The following is a 16,178-nucleotide window of genomic DNA, read 5'->3' as shown; positions in this document are numbered from 1 at the left end:
CCAAACCTAGAATCGAATAGACCTTTTTGTATGTTTTTTTTTTTTTTTGTCTTTGTCCACCCAAATCTAATCTGATCTGATTTAGAAAATCGGGTTAGACAGGTTAACGTAGGGTTGCGAGATTTAAGGCGGGTTGGGTTAGGGTTAGTTAGGGTTAACCCTAAGCTCGGGCTGGGCAGGTTAAGGTTTAAGGTAATGCTACCTTTGGTAGGATTAGCGAAGGCCTCAACCCAACCCAACCCAACACAAGCTAACCCGAGTCTTACCCCTAGATAAAGCACTAGTGCAAGCTGGTGTCTAGAAGGGTAGGTTTGATTTTTTCATAGATGCTTTACTGGTGAAGGCTTCTAGATGCAAAGACTTTTCACCAGTCGTGTCTACTGTCTAGAAGGTGGGCATAAAGAGCAATCTCAAGTCGTCGTCGTCGTCGTCGTCAACCGGGGACCCGCGCACATCTCCCGCCAAAACTGTCTCATTTTGTCTGTAATTCATGTTGAGATTGCGTTGAATTTAGCACCGACATTTGCAATCTTTTTTTTTGTTTCCTTATTTTAGGAGACTTCTCTTATGGTTGCATATAAATAGTGTTTTATTTATACCGAGTCATGGTTTCTTTTACAAAAGATAACATCCAAGGTGATGAGGTAAATGTGAACGCTTTGACTTGAGAGTAAGATGGCATAAAAACACCGCATGCTACTCCCAGCCTTCTCCCATTGTTGGAGAAAGAGTTTGTTCTTGGAGAAAGAGTTTGTTCCATCAAAACAATGCCCAATCACCGGAACAATGCCCCCCATCCCCATGATCCTCATGCCCATCCCCATCCCCATCCACATCCCCATCCCCATCCTCATCCCCATGATCCTCATGCCCATCCCCATCCCCATCCCCATCCCCATGATCCTCATGCCCATCCCCATGCCCATCCTCATGCCCATCCTCATGATCCTCATGATCCTCATGCCCATCCCCATCCCAATCCCCATCCCCATCATAACCAACGGCCATCAGCACCGGGGGCCAGAGTGTTCAATTACCAGGAATTAGCCACTGCGACTCATGGTTTCTCACGCACAAACCGCCTAGGGGAAGGGGCTTTTGGGGTTGTTTATAGAGGAACCTTGGCAAATGGTTTACAAGTGGCAGTCAAACAGCTGAAACCCGGTGTAGGACACGTCGAGAGTGAGTTCCGATCAGAGGTTACGATTATTAGCCATGCGCATCACAGACATGTGGTTTCATTGGTTGGATACTGCATGGGTCAAGGACAGAGGATTCTTGTTTTTGAGTTTGTTCCTAACGGCTCACTCGGGTCCCATTTGCATGGTAAGCCTTTTATTTTGTGAGTTCTCTGAGATTCACAAGTCTATTAATGGATGCTTCATACATTTTTTTTCTTTGCACAAATAAATTATTTCTCATCTTTGAAAATTGATTGATCGTTGAATCAAATTCTTCCTCTTAGAGAAGTAAGACATCGTAAAACAAATCTCTGGAAACTACTCAATAGGGTGTTCAGCTCGGATTTTGATCTTGGGTTCTTGTAGGCGGTGGGGGACAAAACATGAATTGGTCCAGAAGGGTAAGAGTTGCCGTGGGTTCTGCAGAAGGACTGGCATATTTACATGAGGAATGTAAGTTGTCCCTTTCTAGTTATTTTCCGGTATTGATCTTTCTATTTGCAGACTATAATTGAAGTTTTCTTATTGAAATGTGTCAAGGCATTGGTCCTTGTTCTGACGGATATTTTTAATTTGTAGGTCCAACAAAGATTATTCATCGTGATATCAAGCCAGACAATATTCTTCTTGATAATCACTGGGAACCAAAGGTAGGATTCACATCTCTGCTTGTCTCCTACAAAATATGGTATTGATCTGGCATGCTGATCTGGTTTATGATGTAAAGCAATTCGTGGATTATTGAGTTTTTCGCTCACAATTGAAGCTGAATTAGAATGGACATGCAGGTAAAAATAATGCACTCTAGAGGAAATGACAAACAAGTAACATCCTGCCTTGAAATCATTTAATTTTGGTTTTGAAAAGGGCAAGTCCACAAACTAAAGTCGAATGTTCACTTCTTTCAAAAACTGAGTCCAAACTGCAACTCATTTTTCTTCAAATTTTGACAATACCAAGCCTTATACAAGTAACAAGACATCTATTGAATAATCCTCCGGTTGTCCATCCTTGTCCATAATTTTATTCATGATAGGAAAAAAAAGCTTTGGCATAGGCCTTTTTATAAATAGAGATTAAGCAGTCCTATTACTTATTTACACTAGGATCAAAGGAAAGTCAAGAATAGCACTTTGTGATGCTGAATTTCAAATGGGAATGCCTTCATGCTGACTCTCAATCTACAATCAATTCCTTCAGCTAAAGAAGCCGTGAATCTTGGCTCTAACTTGTGGACCTAGATCCGAGAGAGGCGAGGGATGAGCCCTTAAAAGTCTCTGGATCATCCACGTGAAGGAGAGCTCTACCAAGAAACTTTCAAAATAGTGCATCTCACAGCATGAGTGGCGATGTAAAGTGAGATACCTCTCGATTTGGGGACTAGCCCAGATTCAAGACGTACCTTAAACAAAGAAGAGTCGTCATCCAGGGAAGTCGGCCCTGGAACCCATACTATGCTCTGTTGCAATGGATAACCAGAGATACAAAAAGTTCGTGCCTGGTTACGAATTTGGAAGGTCTGAAGAGCACCTTATCCGCCCAAGTGCAGGGACCTGGTCTCTTATGCCATTTATTTATTGATTTTGAAAAGTTTTGGGCGAAAACCATGTGAAATGGGAACATATATCTCCGAGAAGACGTCTATCTAATCATGCATGTCTCGGAGATGAATAATAAGCACATACAAAAGAAATGAAAGAAAAGTCACCTAAGAATAGCTAGCTTATGAGTGTCATGCCCAATTGGTGTCTAAGTTCTGTTGGGCAAACACATGCATGCTACAACTAAAGGTATAAAGTCTGCACAGGATGAGAAATCTAAAACTAGCAGTTAATCATAAAATGAATTAAGAATACAGTAAACGAAATAATTAATAAACAAAATGACAAGTACATAAAAGAATAATGAAATAAAATCTAAGGCGAACACATAGCGCCTATCTACATTAGGGCGAACAAATAGCGCCTAATATAATATAAAATCCTAACACATCCCATCGAGAAAGCAGTAAATGACAGATATGATAAGCAGTAAAGCAGTAAAGCGCTATAACTAACTGATAATCAAAGCAGGTAAGTGCTACAGTTAAACATGTAAGTAAAACAAATAAGCAGATAAATGCTACAGCTAAGCATGTAAGTAAGCAAAGAATTGAACACATACTATCATGATCCTATGCAAAAATTGTTGGAAAAAATTGAGGATACTGTTGTTGATAGAAAACAGAAACTTGTTGCTTCAAGGCGTGATATCACTTTCCTTAAGACAAGATTCGCCCCCACTAATAGTGTGCAAAGGGGATCAGCGAATTGCCTCCAAGATACAATGAAGCCTAGTAGGGAAGCTCTACTAATGTTTGATGACGCGTAGCACTAGCGGAATTAAACCCGAAATGCCCTTCCGAAATTTCAAGCCTTAGAGAAATTTCTAGATAATGTTTTTGCAGAAAAACAGTATCTAGAACAGTAAACAAAAGAAAAACAGTATGTAGAAATACTTGGGGATTTTGTAGGAGTGTAGAAGAGAGTGTAAAGACTGTCAGAATTGCCAATTCGTTTTCATATCTAAAATGACCGAATTCTGCACATTTTGTAGACCACCTGGTGTCTTTTCAGTGTGAAAAACACCTCTACAGGGTACCTTTCCAGAATGTTTGAAATCTGACCATTAGATCGCACCCATTGATATTGAACGGTCCTGATCGATTCTAGAGGTGACTGTGGTTTGAGTAAAAGCTCTCTCCAACCCAGTCATCGTTAGATCAACCATCTATGGTGTGGATCACACGCCCTTGGCACTTGACCGTTGGGGGAAGGGACACAACCCATTTGATCACACTCTTTGACCGTTGGAGTTATGGGCCCGTTGGGCCGACCATTAGGCCTGAACCGAAGCCCAACCCAACCATTCGGCTTGATGGGCCTACGAACCATTTGACCCATCCATCCGACCGGTCCACCTTCATCTTGATCCAACGGTGCAGATCAAATCTGGAAAAATTAAATGCTCCAATCACTCCTCGCGATGTTGCGTATGTACGAAGTGCAAAGTGCGCCTAAAAAAGCGCCAATAAAGCGCCACTATGCGCCCTATAGCCCATTGCCCACGCCGCCCGCGCGCGTGTGCGAACGGTGCGTTGCACCGTCCCGCGGGTCCAACCATGGGTTCAACCCAATGTGCGATCAAACAAGTAATAGAAAAGTGTAGCGCTTTATAAGCCCTTCTCTTTCTTTTCTCTCATCCGGTACGGGACTATCTTTTCAACTACACTTCTACATCCTTTTGTAAAAGCGAATCTTTCCAAGAAAACATTTTCTTTTTCCCAAACGCTTTTGATAAAACATTTTCCAAAACACTAAAACATGCAAAATACATGATTTTGAAAATCCAAAATTACTAACAATCCCCCACCATTTTCAAAATCAAAGAAAATTTTCTCATCAGGCTTGGAAATCTTATGCATAAATGAAGGTATCTCTCGATTTGAACCTTTACTTAGTGAGGACACATCAAAGTTAACCAGAATTGCATAGTAGACGTATCTTTGAACTAGCTATTCTATTTGGTTAACCGAATACGTATCACACATAAGATTTCACCTCTTTGGGCAGTTTCTAAAACCGACACATGTACTGGCCTTGTGTCTATATCTTGGTTTCATGAGCGCTCTAGAGACTAGCTAGGTCTCATAGGAAGCGGCACCACTCCCACACTTACATAGGTAGGCTTATCAAGAGTGCCCATGTAACTAAAACACTTCAACACTATGTTATAAGCCTATTAAGAGTTTAAATACTTAGCCTTCTCCTTTTAAACATTACAGGTACCAAGCACTTTACCTTGGGATGGCAAATAATACAGATTATAGTGCTTGCAATCACTCCATATGATGTACTTGGACTCATTGAACTCAAGACTTGATGTTTATTCAAGTGTCGAGTTGAGGTTCCATCATTGGTGACTATTGGTTAATGGCTTTAACCCCATCCCTAATGATGTTTTAGACACCAGATCTCTTGCAAGAGTTTTAGTGAATGGATCGGCCAAGTTTTGGCTCGATCTCACAAAATCAATAGTTACTACTCCATTATTAAGTAACTCTCTTATAGTACTATGTCTAAGTCCTATATGTCTGGACTTACCATTATAAACATGATTATATGCCCTTGATAGTGTGGCCTGACTATCACAATGGACATAAATCGATGGCATTGGTTTAGACCATAACGGAATTTCCAATAACAAATTCTGAAGCCATTCCGCCTCTTTACAGCATGCTGCCAAAGCTATAAACTCTGCTTCTATAGTTGAAGTTGTTATGCATGTCTGTTTCTTAGAGGCTCAGGAGACTGCTCCCCCACCAAGGGTGAAAATCCACCCACTGGTTGAAAAATGGTCTATACGCTCAGTTATCCAGCTAGCATCAGAGTATCCTTCTATTACAGTTGGATACCCACTATAACATAAACCATAGTCTATAGTTTGCTTTAAATATTTTAAAACTCTATAGACTGCATTCCAATGAGAAAAACTAGGATTACTGGTAAACGTACTAAGTTTACCTACAGCAAATGCTATGTCTAGCCTAGTACAAGTCATAGCATACATAAGACTACCAATTACACTAGCATACCCTAGTTGAGAAATAGTCTTGCCAGTATTAAGATACAACTTTAAAACTCTATAGACTGCATTCCAATGAGAAAAATTAGGATTACTGGTAAACCTACTAAGTTTACCTACAGCAAATGCTATGTCTAGCCTAGTACAAGTCATAGCATACATAAGACTACCAATTACACTAGCATACCCTAGTTGAGAAATAGTCTTGCCAGTATTAAGATACAACTTTATATTTGGGTCAAAAGGTGTTGAAATGGGTGAACATTCAAAATGGTTAAACTTTTTGAGAACTTTCTCAATATAATGTGATTGTGTTAGAATAAGACCATTATCCTGTCTTATGATTCTAATACCCAAAATCACATCAGCTTCACCCATATCTTTCATATCAAAGTTTTGAGAAAGAAATGATTTAGTACTTTGAATGCTTTCAATATCGGTACTAAAAATTAACATGTCATCAACATAAACAAATAACAACACCTTTGCCACCCTTAAATTTACTGTATATACATTTATCTGACTCATGTATCTTATAACCATTTGACACTAAGACTTTATCAAATCTTTCATGCCATTGTTTAGGGGCTTGCTTAAGCTCATATAAAGATTTGATAAGCTTACATACTTTATGCGCTTGGCCTGGCAGAATAAATCCCTTAGGTTGTTCCATATACACTTCTTCATCAAGTTCACCATTTAAGAATGCAGTTTTAACATCCATCTGGTGAATGTGAAGTTTGTATATGGAAGCAAGGGCAATCAACACTCTAATGGTAGATATCCTAGCAACAGGTGCATATGTGTCAAAGTAATCAATACAGGATTTTTGAGTAAACCCTTTGGCAACTAACCTTGCCTTAAATTTTTCTATGGTCCCATCTACTTTGATCTTCTTCTTGAAGATCCATTTACATCCTATAGGTTTAGACCCAGGTGGTAGATCAACCAAAATCCAAGTTTTATTACCCATGATAGAATCCATTTCGTCATTGATTGCTTCTTTCCAAAAAGCAGCATCTTGTGACTTTATGGATTCTCCATAGGTTTGAGGTTGACATTCTATGCTTAAGTTTAACAAGACAGAACCTTGGAGTTTTTCTCTTGTCCCTTCTACCAGGTAGGTTACAAAGTCAGGGCCAAAACTCCTATCCCTTCTATCTCTTGAACTTCTTCTTATTTTACTAGGTTGTACACTAGGTTCACCAACTTCTGTTTGTGATTCTAAAGGATGATTTATAGAAGTTGTAGGTTCAATTTCTTTAGGAATTGAAGTGAACCTATTTTCATAGAAAAATGCATCTCTAGACTCAATTATGGTATTGACATCTATGAAATCATTAGGTTCTATAACTAAGAACCTATATGCCTTACTGTGACTAGCATATCCCAAGAAAATACACTCAATACCCTTTTCACCTAATTTCCTTAACTTAGGTTTAGGAACTTTAACTATAGATCTACAACCCCAAACTTTAAGGTAACTTAAGTTTGGTTTTCTTTTCTTCCACAATTCATAAGGGGTTATATTAGATTTCTTACTAGGTACCATATTCAAAATGTGACAAGCCGTAAGTAAGGCTTCACCCCAAAAACTCTTATTTAAACCAGAATTAACAAGCATAGCATTAATCATTTCAGTAAGTGTCATATTCTTCCTTTCTGCTACACCATTTTGTTGTGGTGTATAAGGGGCAGAAGTTTCATGGACTATGCCTACTGATTCACAGAAATGAGGAAAGTGATATTCACCACCTCTATCTGATCTGAGACATTTAATGCTTGTTATACATTGATTTTTGACTTCAGTTTTATAAATCTTAAATTTTTCTAAAACCTCATCTTTATGACTAAGTAGATAAACATAACAATACTTAGAATAATCATCAATAAATATAATAAAGTACTTTTTACCTCCCTTTGTGGGAACACTATGTATGTCACATACATCACTATGTATTAAATCTAACAAGTTAGAAGTTCTATCTACTTTAGGGAATGACTTAGTGATTATCTTGGTTTACATGCATGTTTTACATCTATCTACTAAGTCATTTTCATATTTAGGAATTAAGGTTAACTTAACCATATCATTCATTTTTCTAGTATTTACATGTCCTAAACGATTATGCCATAAAGAGAAAGAAGAATCCAAAACATAAGCAAAGACATTCACTTTATTGATATTAAGTTTGAACATCCCTTCATACATATATCCCTTCCCAACAAAAGTACCCCCTTAGAAAGAATGAACTTGTCAGATTCAAATACAAGTTTGAAGCCATTCTTGTTGAGAATGCTTCCAGACACTAAGTTCTTTCTAACTTTTGGTACATGGTAGACATCGGTTAGAGTGAGTCGCTTGCCGGATGTGAACTCAAGTTCCACCTTGCCCTTCCCTTTGACTTCAGTTGTCGACGAATTTCCCATGTATAACACGCTTCCATCTTCAACTGTTTCATAAGTTGAAAACAGGTTCTTGTCTTTACAGACATGCATCGTCGCACCAGAGTCAATCCACCAATCATTGCCATCTTCAAGCATATTTGCCTCTGAAATCATCGCGACAAACTTTTCTTTGTCTATTGGTGCACCCGACTTCTTATCCTTAAGAAGTCGGCACTCACTCTTGTAATGGCTTGGTTTGCCACAGTTGAAACAAGCACCCTTTCTTTTCTTATTCTTATTAGTTTTTTTTTCAGGGTGTTTGTTTCTCTTCCAATTGCCTTTTCCTTGTTGGTTCGAATTCTTGACATTTTCCACCAAATAGATCTTAGAGGATACAATTTCATCTTCTTTCTTGTCTCTGATTCTTAACTCTTCATCAATCTTGAGGCATTGAGCCAAGTCTTCAATAGACATTTCCTCTTTCTTGTGTTTTAGACTTTTTCTAAAGTCTTTCCAAGTTGGTGGAAGTTTGTCAATAATTGAAGGGACAATGAAGGAATCATCAAGAATGATGCCTTGCAAATGAATTTGATTAATTACATGTTGTATTTCATGTAATTGATCAATAACAGACTTATCATCTACCATTTTAAAATTTAAAAATCGACTCACAGTGAATTTCTTGCTACTGGCATCTTCTGCCAAGTATTTGGCTTCAAGTGCATTCCAGATTTCACTTGCTGATCCCATGCCTTGATATATGTCAAATAGTGTATATGACATAGCATTTAGGATGTGCCCTTTGCAAATGTAGTCATCCTGTTCCCACTTCATCCTTGCACGAGCCTCCGCCAAAGTTTCATTTTCATTTGCTGCTAGCTTTAGAGTAGTGAGAACCCGGACCACTTTGAGTGATGTCAAAATGAAGTGCAACTTCTTCTGCCAGCGCTTGAAATTTCATTTGTCGAAACGTTCGAGTTTGACAAAGTCTTTGGTCATTTGACGAACCGAATAAAGTGCCATTGAAACAACAGTAGAAAATTTTGTCTTAAGATTGATGGAAAAAATTGAGGATACTGTTGTTGATAGAAAACAGAAACTTGTTGCTTCAAGGCGTGATATCACTTTCCTTAAGACAAGATTCGCCCCCACTAATAGTGTGCAAAGGGGATCCGCGAATTGCCTCCAAGATACAATGAAGCCTAGTAGGGAAGCCCTACTAATGTTTGATGACGCGTAGCACTAGCGGAATCAAACCCGAAATGCCCTTCCAAAATTTCAAGCCTTAGAGAAATTTCTAGATAATATTTCTGCAGAAAAACAGTATCTAGAACAGTAAACAAAAGAAAAACAGTATGTAGAAATACTTGGGGATTTTGTAGGAGTGTAGAAGAGAGTGTAAAGACTGTCAGAATTGCCAATTCGTTTTCATATCTAAAATGACGGAATTCTGCACATTTTGTAGACCACCGGTGTCTTTTCAGTGTGAAAAACACCTCTACAGGGCGACTTTCCAGAATGTTTGAAATCTGACCGTTAGATCGCACCCATTGATATTGAACGGTCCTGATCGATCCTAGAGGTGACTGTTGGTTTGAGTAAAAGCTCTCTCCAACCCAGTCATCGTTAGATCAACCATCTATGGTGTGGATCGCACCCCCTTGGCACTTGACCGTTGGGGGAAGGGACACAACCCATTTGATCACGCTATTTGACCGTTGGAGTTATGGGCCCGTTGGGCCGACCATTAGGCCTGAACCGAAGCCCAACCCAACCATTCGGCTTGATGGGCCTACGAACCATTTGACCCATCCATCCGACCGGTCCACCTTCATCTTGATCCAACGGTGCAGATCAAATCTGGAAAAATTAAATGCTCCAATCGCTTCTCGCGATGTTGCGTATGTGCGAAGTGCAAAGTGCGCCTAAAAAAGCGCCAATAAAGCGCCACTATGCGCCCTATAGCCCATTGCCCACGCCGCCCGAGCGCGTGCGCGTGCGCGTGTGCGAACGGTGCGTTGCACCGTCCCGCGGGTCCAACCATGGGTTCAACCTAATGTGCAATCAAACAAGTAATAGAAAAGTGTAGTGCTTTAGAAGCCCTTCTCTTTCTTTTCTCTCATCCGGTACGGGACTATCTTTTCAACTACACTTCTACATCCTTTTGTAAAAATAAATCTTTCCAAGAAAACATTTTCTTTTTCCCAAACGCTTTTGATAAAATATTTTCCAAAACACTAAAACATGCAAAATACATGATTTTGAAAATCCAAAATCACTAACAAAAATATCACTAAACACAAGCCCTAAAATGCTAACAACAGACCCTAAGACTCTAATGTTTAAGCCCGAGTCTTTAGATGATCTGATGTTCATCCAAAGAAGCCTACGTATCCCCGCCTCTTACAGGAATCAAAGCGACGTAGTTCTTCGCCCTATTCTAAACTATGATGCCTAACCCATCTAAGACTGCTATCCTAGACTCGACCTAGAAGACTTGACCTGTTGTTAATAGCTTCTTTTGCGATTATTTAAATTCAAGTAAATTGTGGATTTTTAGGACTTCCTGTATGCCCTAACTAGATGCAAGTTAACCTAGTCTAATGCAGATGGATCTTACATCCTATGTATAACTAGGCTGTGTCCCTAGGGAAAACAATGGGTTCACTAGCGCATCCTAGTCTAGTCATCAATTGGCGATGTGGATCACCAACTGATCGGACAGAGGCGTAACATACTCCTAGCTAGGATAGACCTCTAACTCTAGAACAAACACAATCAGGACAGACTCCTAACTTTAAGACACCCCAAACATCTAGAAGAGACTTCTAACTCTAGGGGAAGATCTTTTTGAAAAGGTTTTGAAGAATTTTTTTATTTTTGGAAGGTTTAAAATGTTTATTTTTGAAGGTTTGACTGGACTTGGGATAAGGATCCCAAGTTGCCTACATACCTCGTGGAAGAGGATCAAGCCAACGTAGTTCAGAAACAGACTCTCCTAACTACTCCTAGTGACTCATGACATTTAAAAATGCTTTTTGATTTTCAAGTTTCCAAGTGTTTTTTTTTTTAGTTTTGACTCAAGAGGACAGAATCCTATCATCATAAGGGCAAGGTTTAAAATTTCAGTTTCGGTACTAGTTTCGGACCAAGGAATTTTGAAATTTCGACCGAAATTTTAAAATTTCGGTCGAAATCTGGTACATAACCTGAAATGAATCAAATTTTGTAATTTCAGTCGAAATTTTGGTAAAATATTGAATTAATATTAAAATAATAGTTTTTTTGGTCAAATTTCGGAAAAAAGAAATTTCTACCGAAATTCTGAAATTTCGGCTGAAATAAATGACCGTTTCGGTTTTGGTCAATTTCGGAGTCGGTCGAATTTCAGTCCGAAATTTTGGATTTCGATCGAAATTTAAAACCATGCATAAGGGTAGGACAGACTCCTGATATCCCGCAAAGGTTGGACAGAATCCAATACTTTGCGGGGGGGAGACAGAATCTCGACTCTGCAAGGGTTGGACATAATCATGACTTGATGAAAGGTTGGACAGAATCCTGTCTCCCTATGATGATAGGACAGACTCTCTGGCTAAGGACAGACTCCTATGCTAATGGACTGACTCTCTGGCTAAGGACAGACTCCTATGCTAATGAATTGACTCCTAAACTGGTAACTCTAAGAGAGGGTGCTATCTAGACAAAGCATGTCTTCTAGAAGTAGAGGAGATAAAGAAGGATCCTAGTGAGACTTGACAAGTCTCCTAGACACAGAGGTGGGCTCCAAGTAACCTTATCATTGCCCATGCAATGATAGATAAGAATAAGGCTCCTAACAGACCAAGTCGGTCCTTAACCTAAAAGGGGGTTCTATTTCTGAGACTTGGATAGTCTCCTATGGGCAAACTCACTAATGAGACAAGGCATGTCTCCAAAGGGTAAGCTTTCTATGAAACAAAGCATGTCTCTCTAAAGGGTATGACTTTCTATGAGACAAAGCATGTCTCTCTAAAGGGTGTGACTTTCTACGAGACAAAGCATGTCTCTCTAAAGAGTGGGCTAACCTAAAAGGGGGTTCTATTTCTGAGACTTGGATAATCTCCTATGGGCAGACTCACTAATGAGACAAGGCATGTCTCCAAAGGGTAAGCTTTCTATGAAACAAAGCATGTCTCTCTAAAGGGTATGACTTTCTATGAGACAAAACATGTCTCTCTAAAGGGTGTGACTTTCTATGAGACAAAGCATGTCTCTCTAAAGGGTGGGCTCTAGATGACTTTTTCATTGCCCGTGCAATGAATAATGGAAACTAATGTCTTAAGGGATACACATCTAAAAGACTAGGCAAGTCTTTTAAATAAAAGAGGGGAGTGCCACTTGGACTGAGCAAGTCCCCTAACGATGGGCTTGGGCTAACGCCTTCATCGCCCTTGCAATGAATGGGGTTTTATCTAAAGGTATACATGTCTAATAGACTTGGCAAGTCTTCTAAATGAGAGTGGGATTACTACTAAAACTGGATAAGTCCCCTATATGATGGGCTTGGGCTAACACCTTCAGCGCCCTCAGATAGGAACAAGACATAAATGAAACTAATAAAACAATTGAGTGAATTCTAACAAGGCAAACAATCACTTACATTACTACTTCTTAGTAATGATACTTATTCTACCCATATGAACTAGCCTCTAACATCAACTAAAATATAACATGATCTCCTCTCCAGAACATACTGGTGCTGACACCAAAAACTCCTATAATGCCCTACTTTCGTCAAAGAGTATACAATGCATATATATATATATATATATATATATATATATATATATATATATATATATATATATATATATAAGAAAATTCATTTAACAAGCAACACAAATTGAATTGACCTGCACATGAACAATATTAGGGACATGTCCAAGGTAACCTGAACCTACCTTTTGAACAGACACTTACCTGATTATACACATACAAGTCCTAAAATAGTTCCCATTTCCAAATTATCAAGTATCACCTACAATATCCAGCTTGATTCAGATACATTCACTTACCAATCAAATATTTACTCAAACTAAAAGAAATCATTTCAGCTATTCAAACCATAAGGTTTGTCAATTAGGGTACCTCACCTAGAAACGATTATACTAGCTATAAAAGATGAAGGATCACCACTATTCAAAACATGAACCCCAAAGGAGAGATGATTCATACAAGAAGTACACAATACATGAAATTACTTAACTTATTGTACTTCCAGCAAGCATAGAACAAATCTCACAGGTACACAAGTAGCTAGATGGATTATAACTTGAGTATGCGTATGACTGTAACAATTAAATCAAGAAAGAAGTTCCTATGATTTGTCTTGGAATAAAATGATTAGAACCAAAGATGAATAAACTGTGATATTTTAACAAGGCTATGTGTTCAATAAAATATGGTATTTCATTTCCATTTTCACACTTTTCGTCATCCTATATATGCATATCTATAAGCAGCTCTTTTATTCTTGTCTCCATATCACCTTAAATTAATGTAACACCCCAAACAACCAAGAACACATTCCTTTCAAGCATTCTATAACTTCGGAACATGTTAGACAACTCTGACCAGGCAACTGCAAAGGCTTATTCAGATTTATTTTCAATTAATTCTCTGAACCTACCATTATCTCTACTCCATTTAAAGAAAAACATGTCAAATATACATAACATTAATTCATCCCTTCATTAAGATAACACCATAACCTAAAAAAAATAGTAATATAGCACAACCACTAATGAAGTTTAGAAACATAGTTCTATAAAGTCATTGGGACTAAAATAGTCAAACAGAATAATCAAGACCTGCTCTTTTGGCCAAATACATTTAAATTTTTTTAACAATACTGGAATCAAAATGATGCTAAGAGTATTCCTCAATTCATAACAACTGTAGAGAAGATCATTGGTGCCTTCATGATAAGACAACACGGTAATGCAACAGAAGATGAGCAAAAATATGTGTGATAAACTACTGTGACCAACCATATTGCAAGCAACACACCCTGTTACATTCAAGTGAAATAGGAAACAACACACCCTTCACAACTATATCAAGGATATAAATAAAAAACATGCTATGATCATATGTACATACAACACAACACCCCTGTTCTGATATGATTTTCGTTAAAAAACCTGAGATGAATCATGTAGGCTAAAATAATGAGAAATGCAGAGATCCTCTTAAAGGCATTTAATCAAGCAATTCATATGCACGAGTAAAACACTTATCTGCTATTTGATTTCCAAAACCAAAACTGAAAAACAAGAAATTGTGAACGAGCAATTAAATATGCAATAGCACAAAAAAGTATAAAACATGGATACAAAAAAGATGCTTTTGTCTACCACGTGTAAAGGAATAACAGGAGATAGACTTTAAGAAAAGATCACCTAATTGGAATTATGATATAGAATCTTCAGGTCTTTGAATCTTTCAGAAAACTTGATGTGAAGACGATGAATCAAACATCGATATGACTAACCAAAGAATAAAAAGATTCTCTCCTTCAAATTTTAAAACTGATTTCTTTATCTGAATCTGAAATCTAATCTTTTATAACCTAAATTTCTCCACTGAGATGAAATCACCCCCAAGCTCTGCAGATCTGAGATTTAGCCTCGGTTCGGCCGGAATTAATGGAAGTAATGGTGACCGGAACTTGTATAAAGATGACCGAAGATGTAGAAAGTGGACAGAGTTCAGGTAGGGTTTTGAGAATGAAATTAGGATTTGGCAAAGTAACGAGAGGTAAAGCTGATGATGGAGGCTTATAAAACTAAAGCGATCGAAAAAGGGACCGGAATTTGGCCAAAGATGATTGGAGAAGATGAAGAATGGCAAGATCTATTTTCTCTCAGTAGGTTTTCTCTCTCTCTCTCTCTAAAATCAACTTAGAAAACCCTGATTAAAAATAAAAAATGAAGGCTTAGCTAGTATTTATATACAAGATAGGATGTTGATATCGGCACTACCATTTGATGAGTGCGCGGTTGACACGGAAATTTGATAAGTGCACCGTCGAATCGTGTCCTATTCGGACCATGTTCTGCACTCTCCAGGATGATTCACCCCACTTTCTGTATTTGCACTACGGTTCCCATTCAGCTCGTTTGCTAGGCAAATTTGCTCGGATTTTGACGAAATTTTGCAGGGACCTTGGTGGGACCCTAACCTAGCTTAGGTTGAAATTTGGCATCCTAACTCACTGATTTGATAGGCTTTTACACAAATATGGAGGGTTCGGGGCCTGGTCAAAATGGGGTGTCTACATAACTACATGCAATTATGAATGTATAGTTTCTTGAAGGCTGAAGGCTTAACTCTTGCAAAAGCTTCTAAATCAGTAGCCCTCGAGCCTTTGGTTCAGGCTTTCCTATAAACAGTTACAGAGCAGAACCCCTATTATTTCACTGTAATTTCAAAGCAATGTTCACACATTTCCTTCACTCAACTGAATCCAAGGACTCCATAATGAGTTGCCAGTCATTTATTTCAGTTCAACTTGAAAAGAAACATCAAATGCTAATTTCAGTAGGATTGACTAACTGTCCCTCCGATGCAAGCAAATCAGCTCAAAACTTTAATAGAATAACTATTAGCCAGTTCTATCTCTGTCTGGATCATATTGATATCCACTACAGCCTAAGTCCGGAGTACTTTCAACAATTAATACTTTTTTTAGGAATTGAAAGAAAATAAATGGAGTGCTCTTTATTTGATTACTTCGAGGAAATCGAAGGGCAAGAAAATTTACAGAGACTTCAGTTGAATATGAGAAACATTTATAAAGTTGACACTGAATTCAAAAACATTCACAGATAGGGTTGAAATTCAGCAACATAATTTCCAATCGTTGTTGGACAAAAGAAACTCACCAAATTTCTTCAAGAATAATAAAATCCTAACATGAAGAAAGGATGGGCAAAAAACTTC

The 16,178-nt window shown here is 38.3% G+C and overlaps 1 protein-coding gene across 1 annotated transcript in view; it reads left to right on the top strand.

Annotated features, from left to right (window-relative positions):
- The first annotated feature begins 612 nt into the window (after nucleotides 1-612).
- Nucleotides 613-16,178, top strand: part of LOC143861973 (proline-rich receptor-like protein kinase PERK1) — a 59,585-nt gene continuing 44,019 nt past the window's right edge. Inside the window, exons 1-3 of the mRNA XM_077372959.1 lie at nucleotides 613-1,326; nucleotides 1,548-1,634; nucleotides 1,761-1,831. Of these exons, the coding sequence (XP_077229074.1) occupies nucleotides 768-1,326; nucleotides 1,548-1,634; nucleotides 1,761-1,831 (717 nt within the window). The 5' untranslated portion in view covers nucleotides 613-767. The remainder of the gene's footprint in view (nucleotides 1,327-1,547; nucleotides 1,635-1,760; nucleotides 1,832-16,178) is intronic.

The sequence above is a fragment of the Tasmannia lanceolata genome, unplaced genomic scaffold (assembly GCF_043159265.1).
Source record: "Tasmannia lanceolata isolate RefF3 unplaced genomic scaffold, GAP_Taslan_0.1 ptg000003l, whole genome shotgun sequence".
Classification (NCBI taxonomy): Eukaryota; Viridiplantae; Streptophyta; class Magnoliopsida; order Canellales; family Winteraceae; genus Tasmannia; species Tasmannia lanceolata.
Note: the sequence above shows the minus strand (reverse complement) of the source record. Positions and strands in the feature narration are given on the sequence as shown.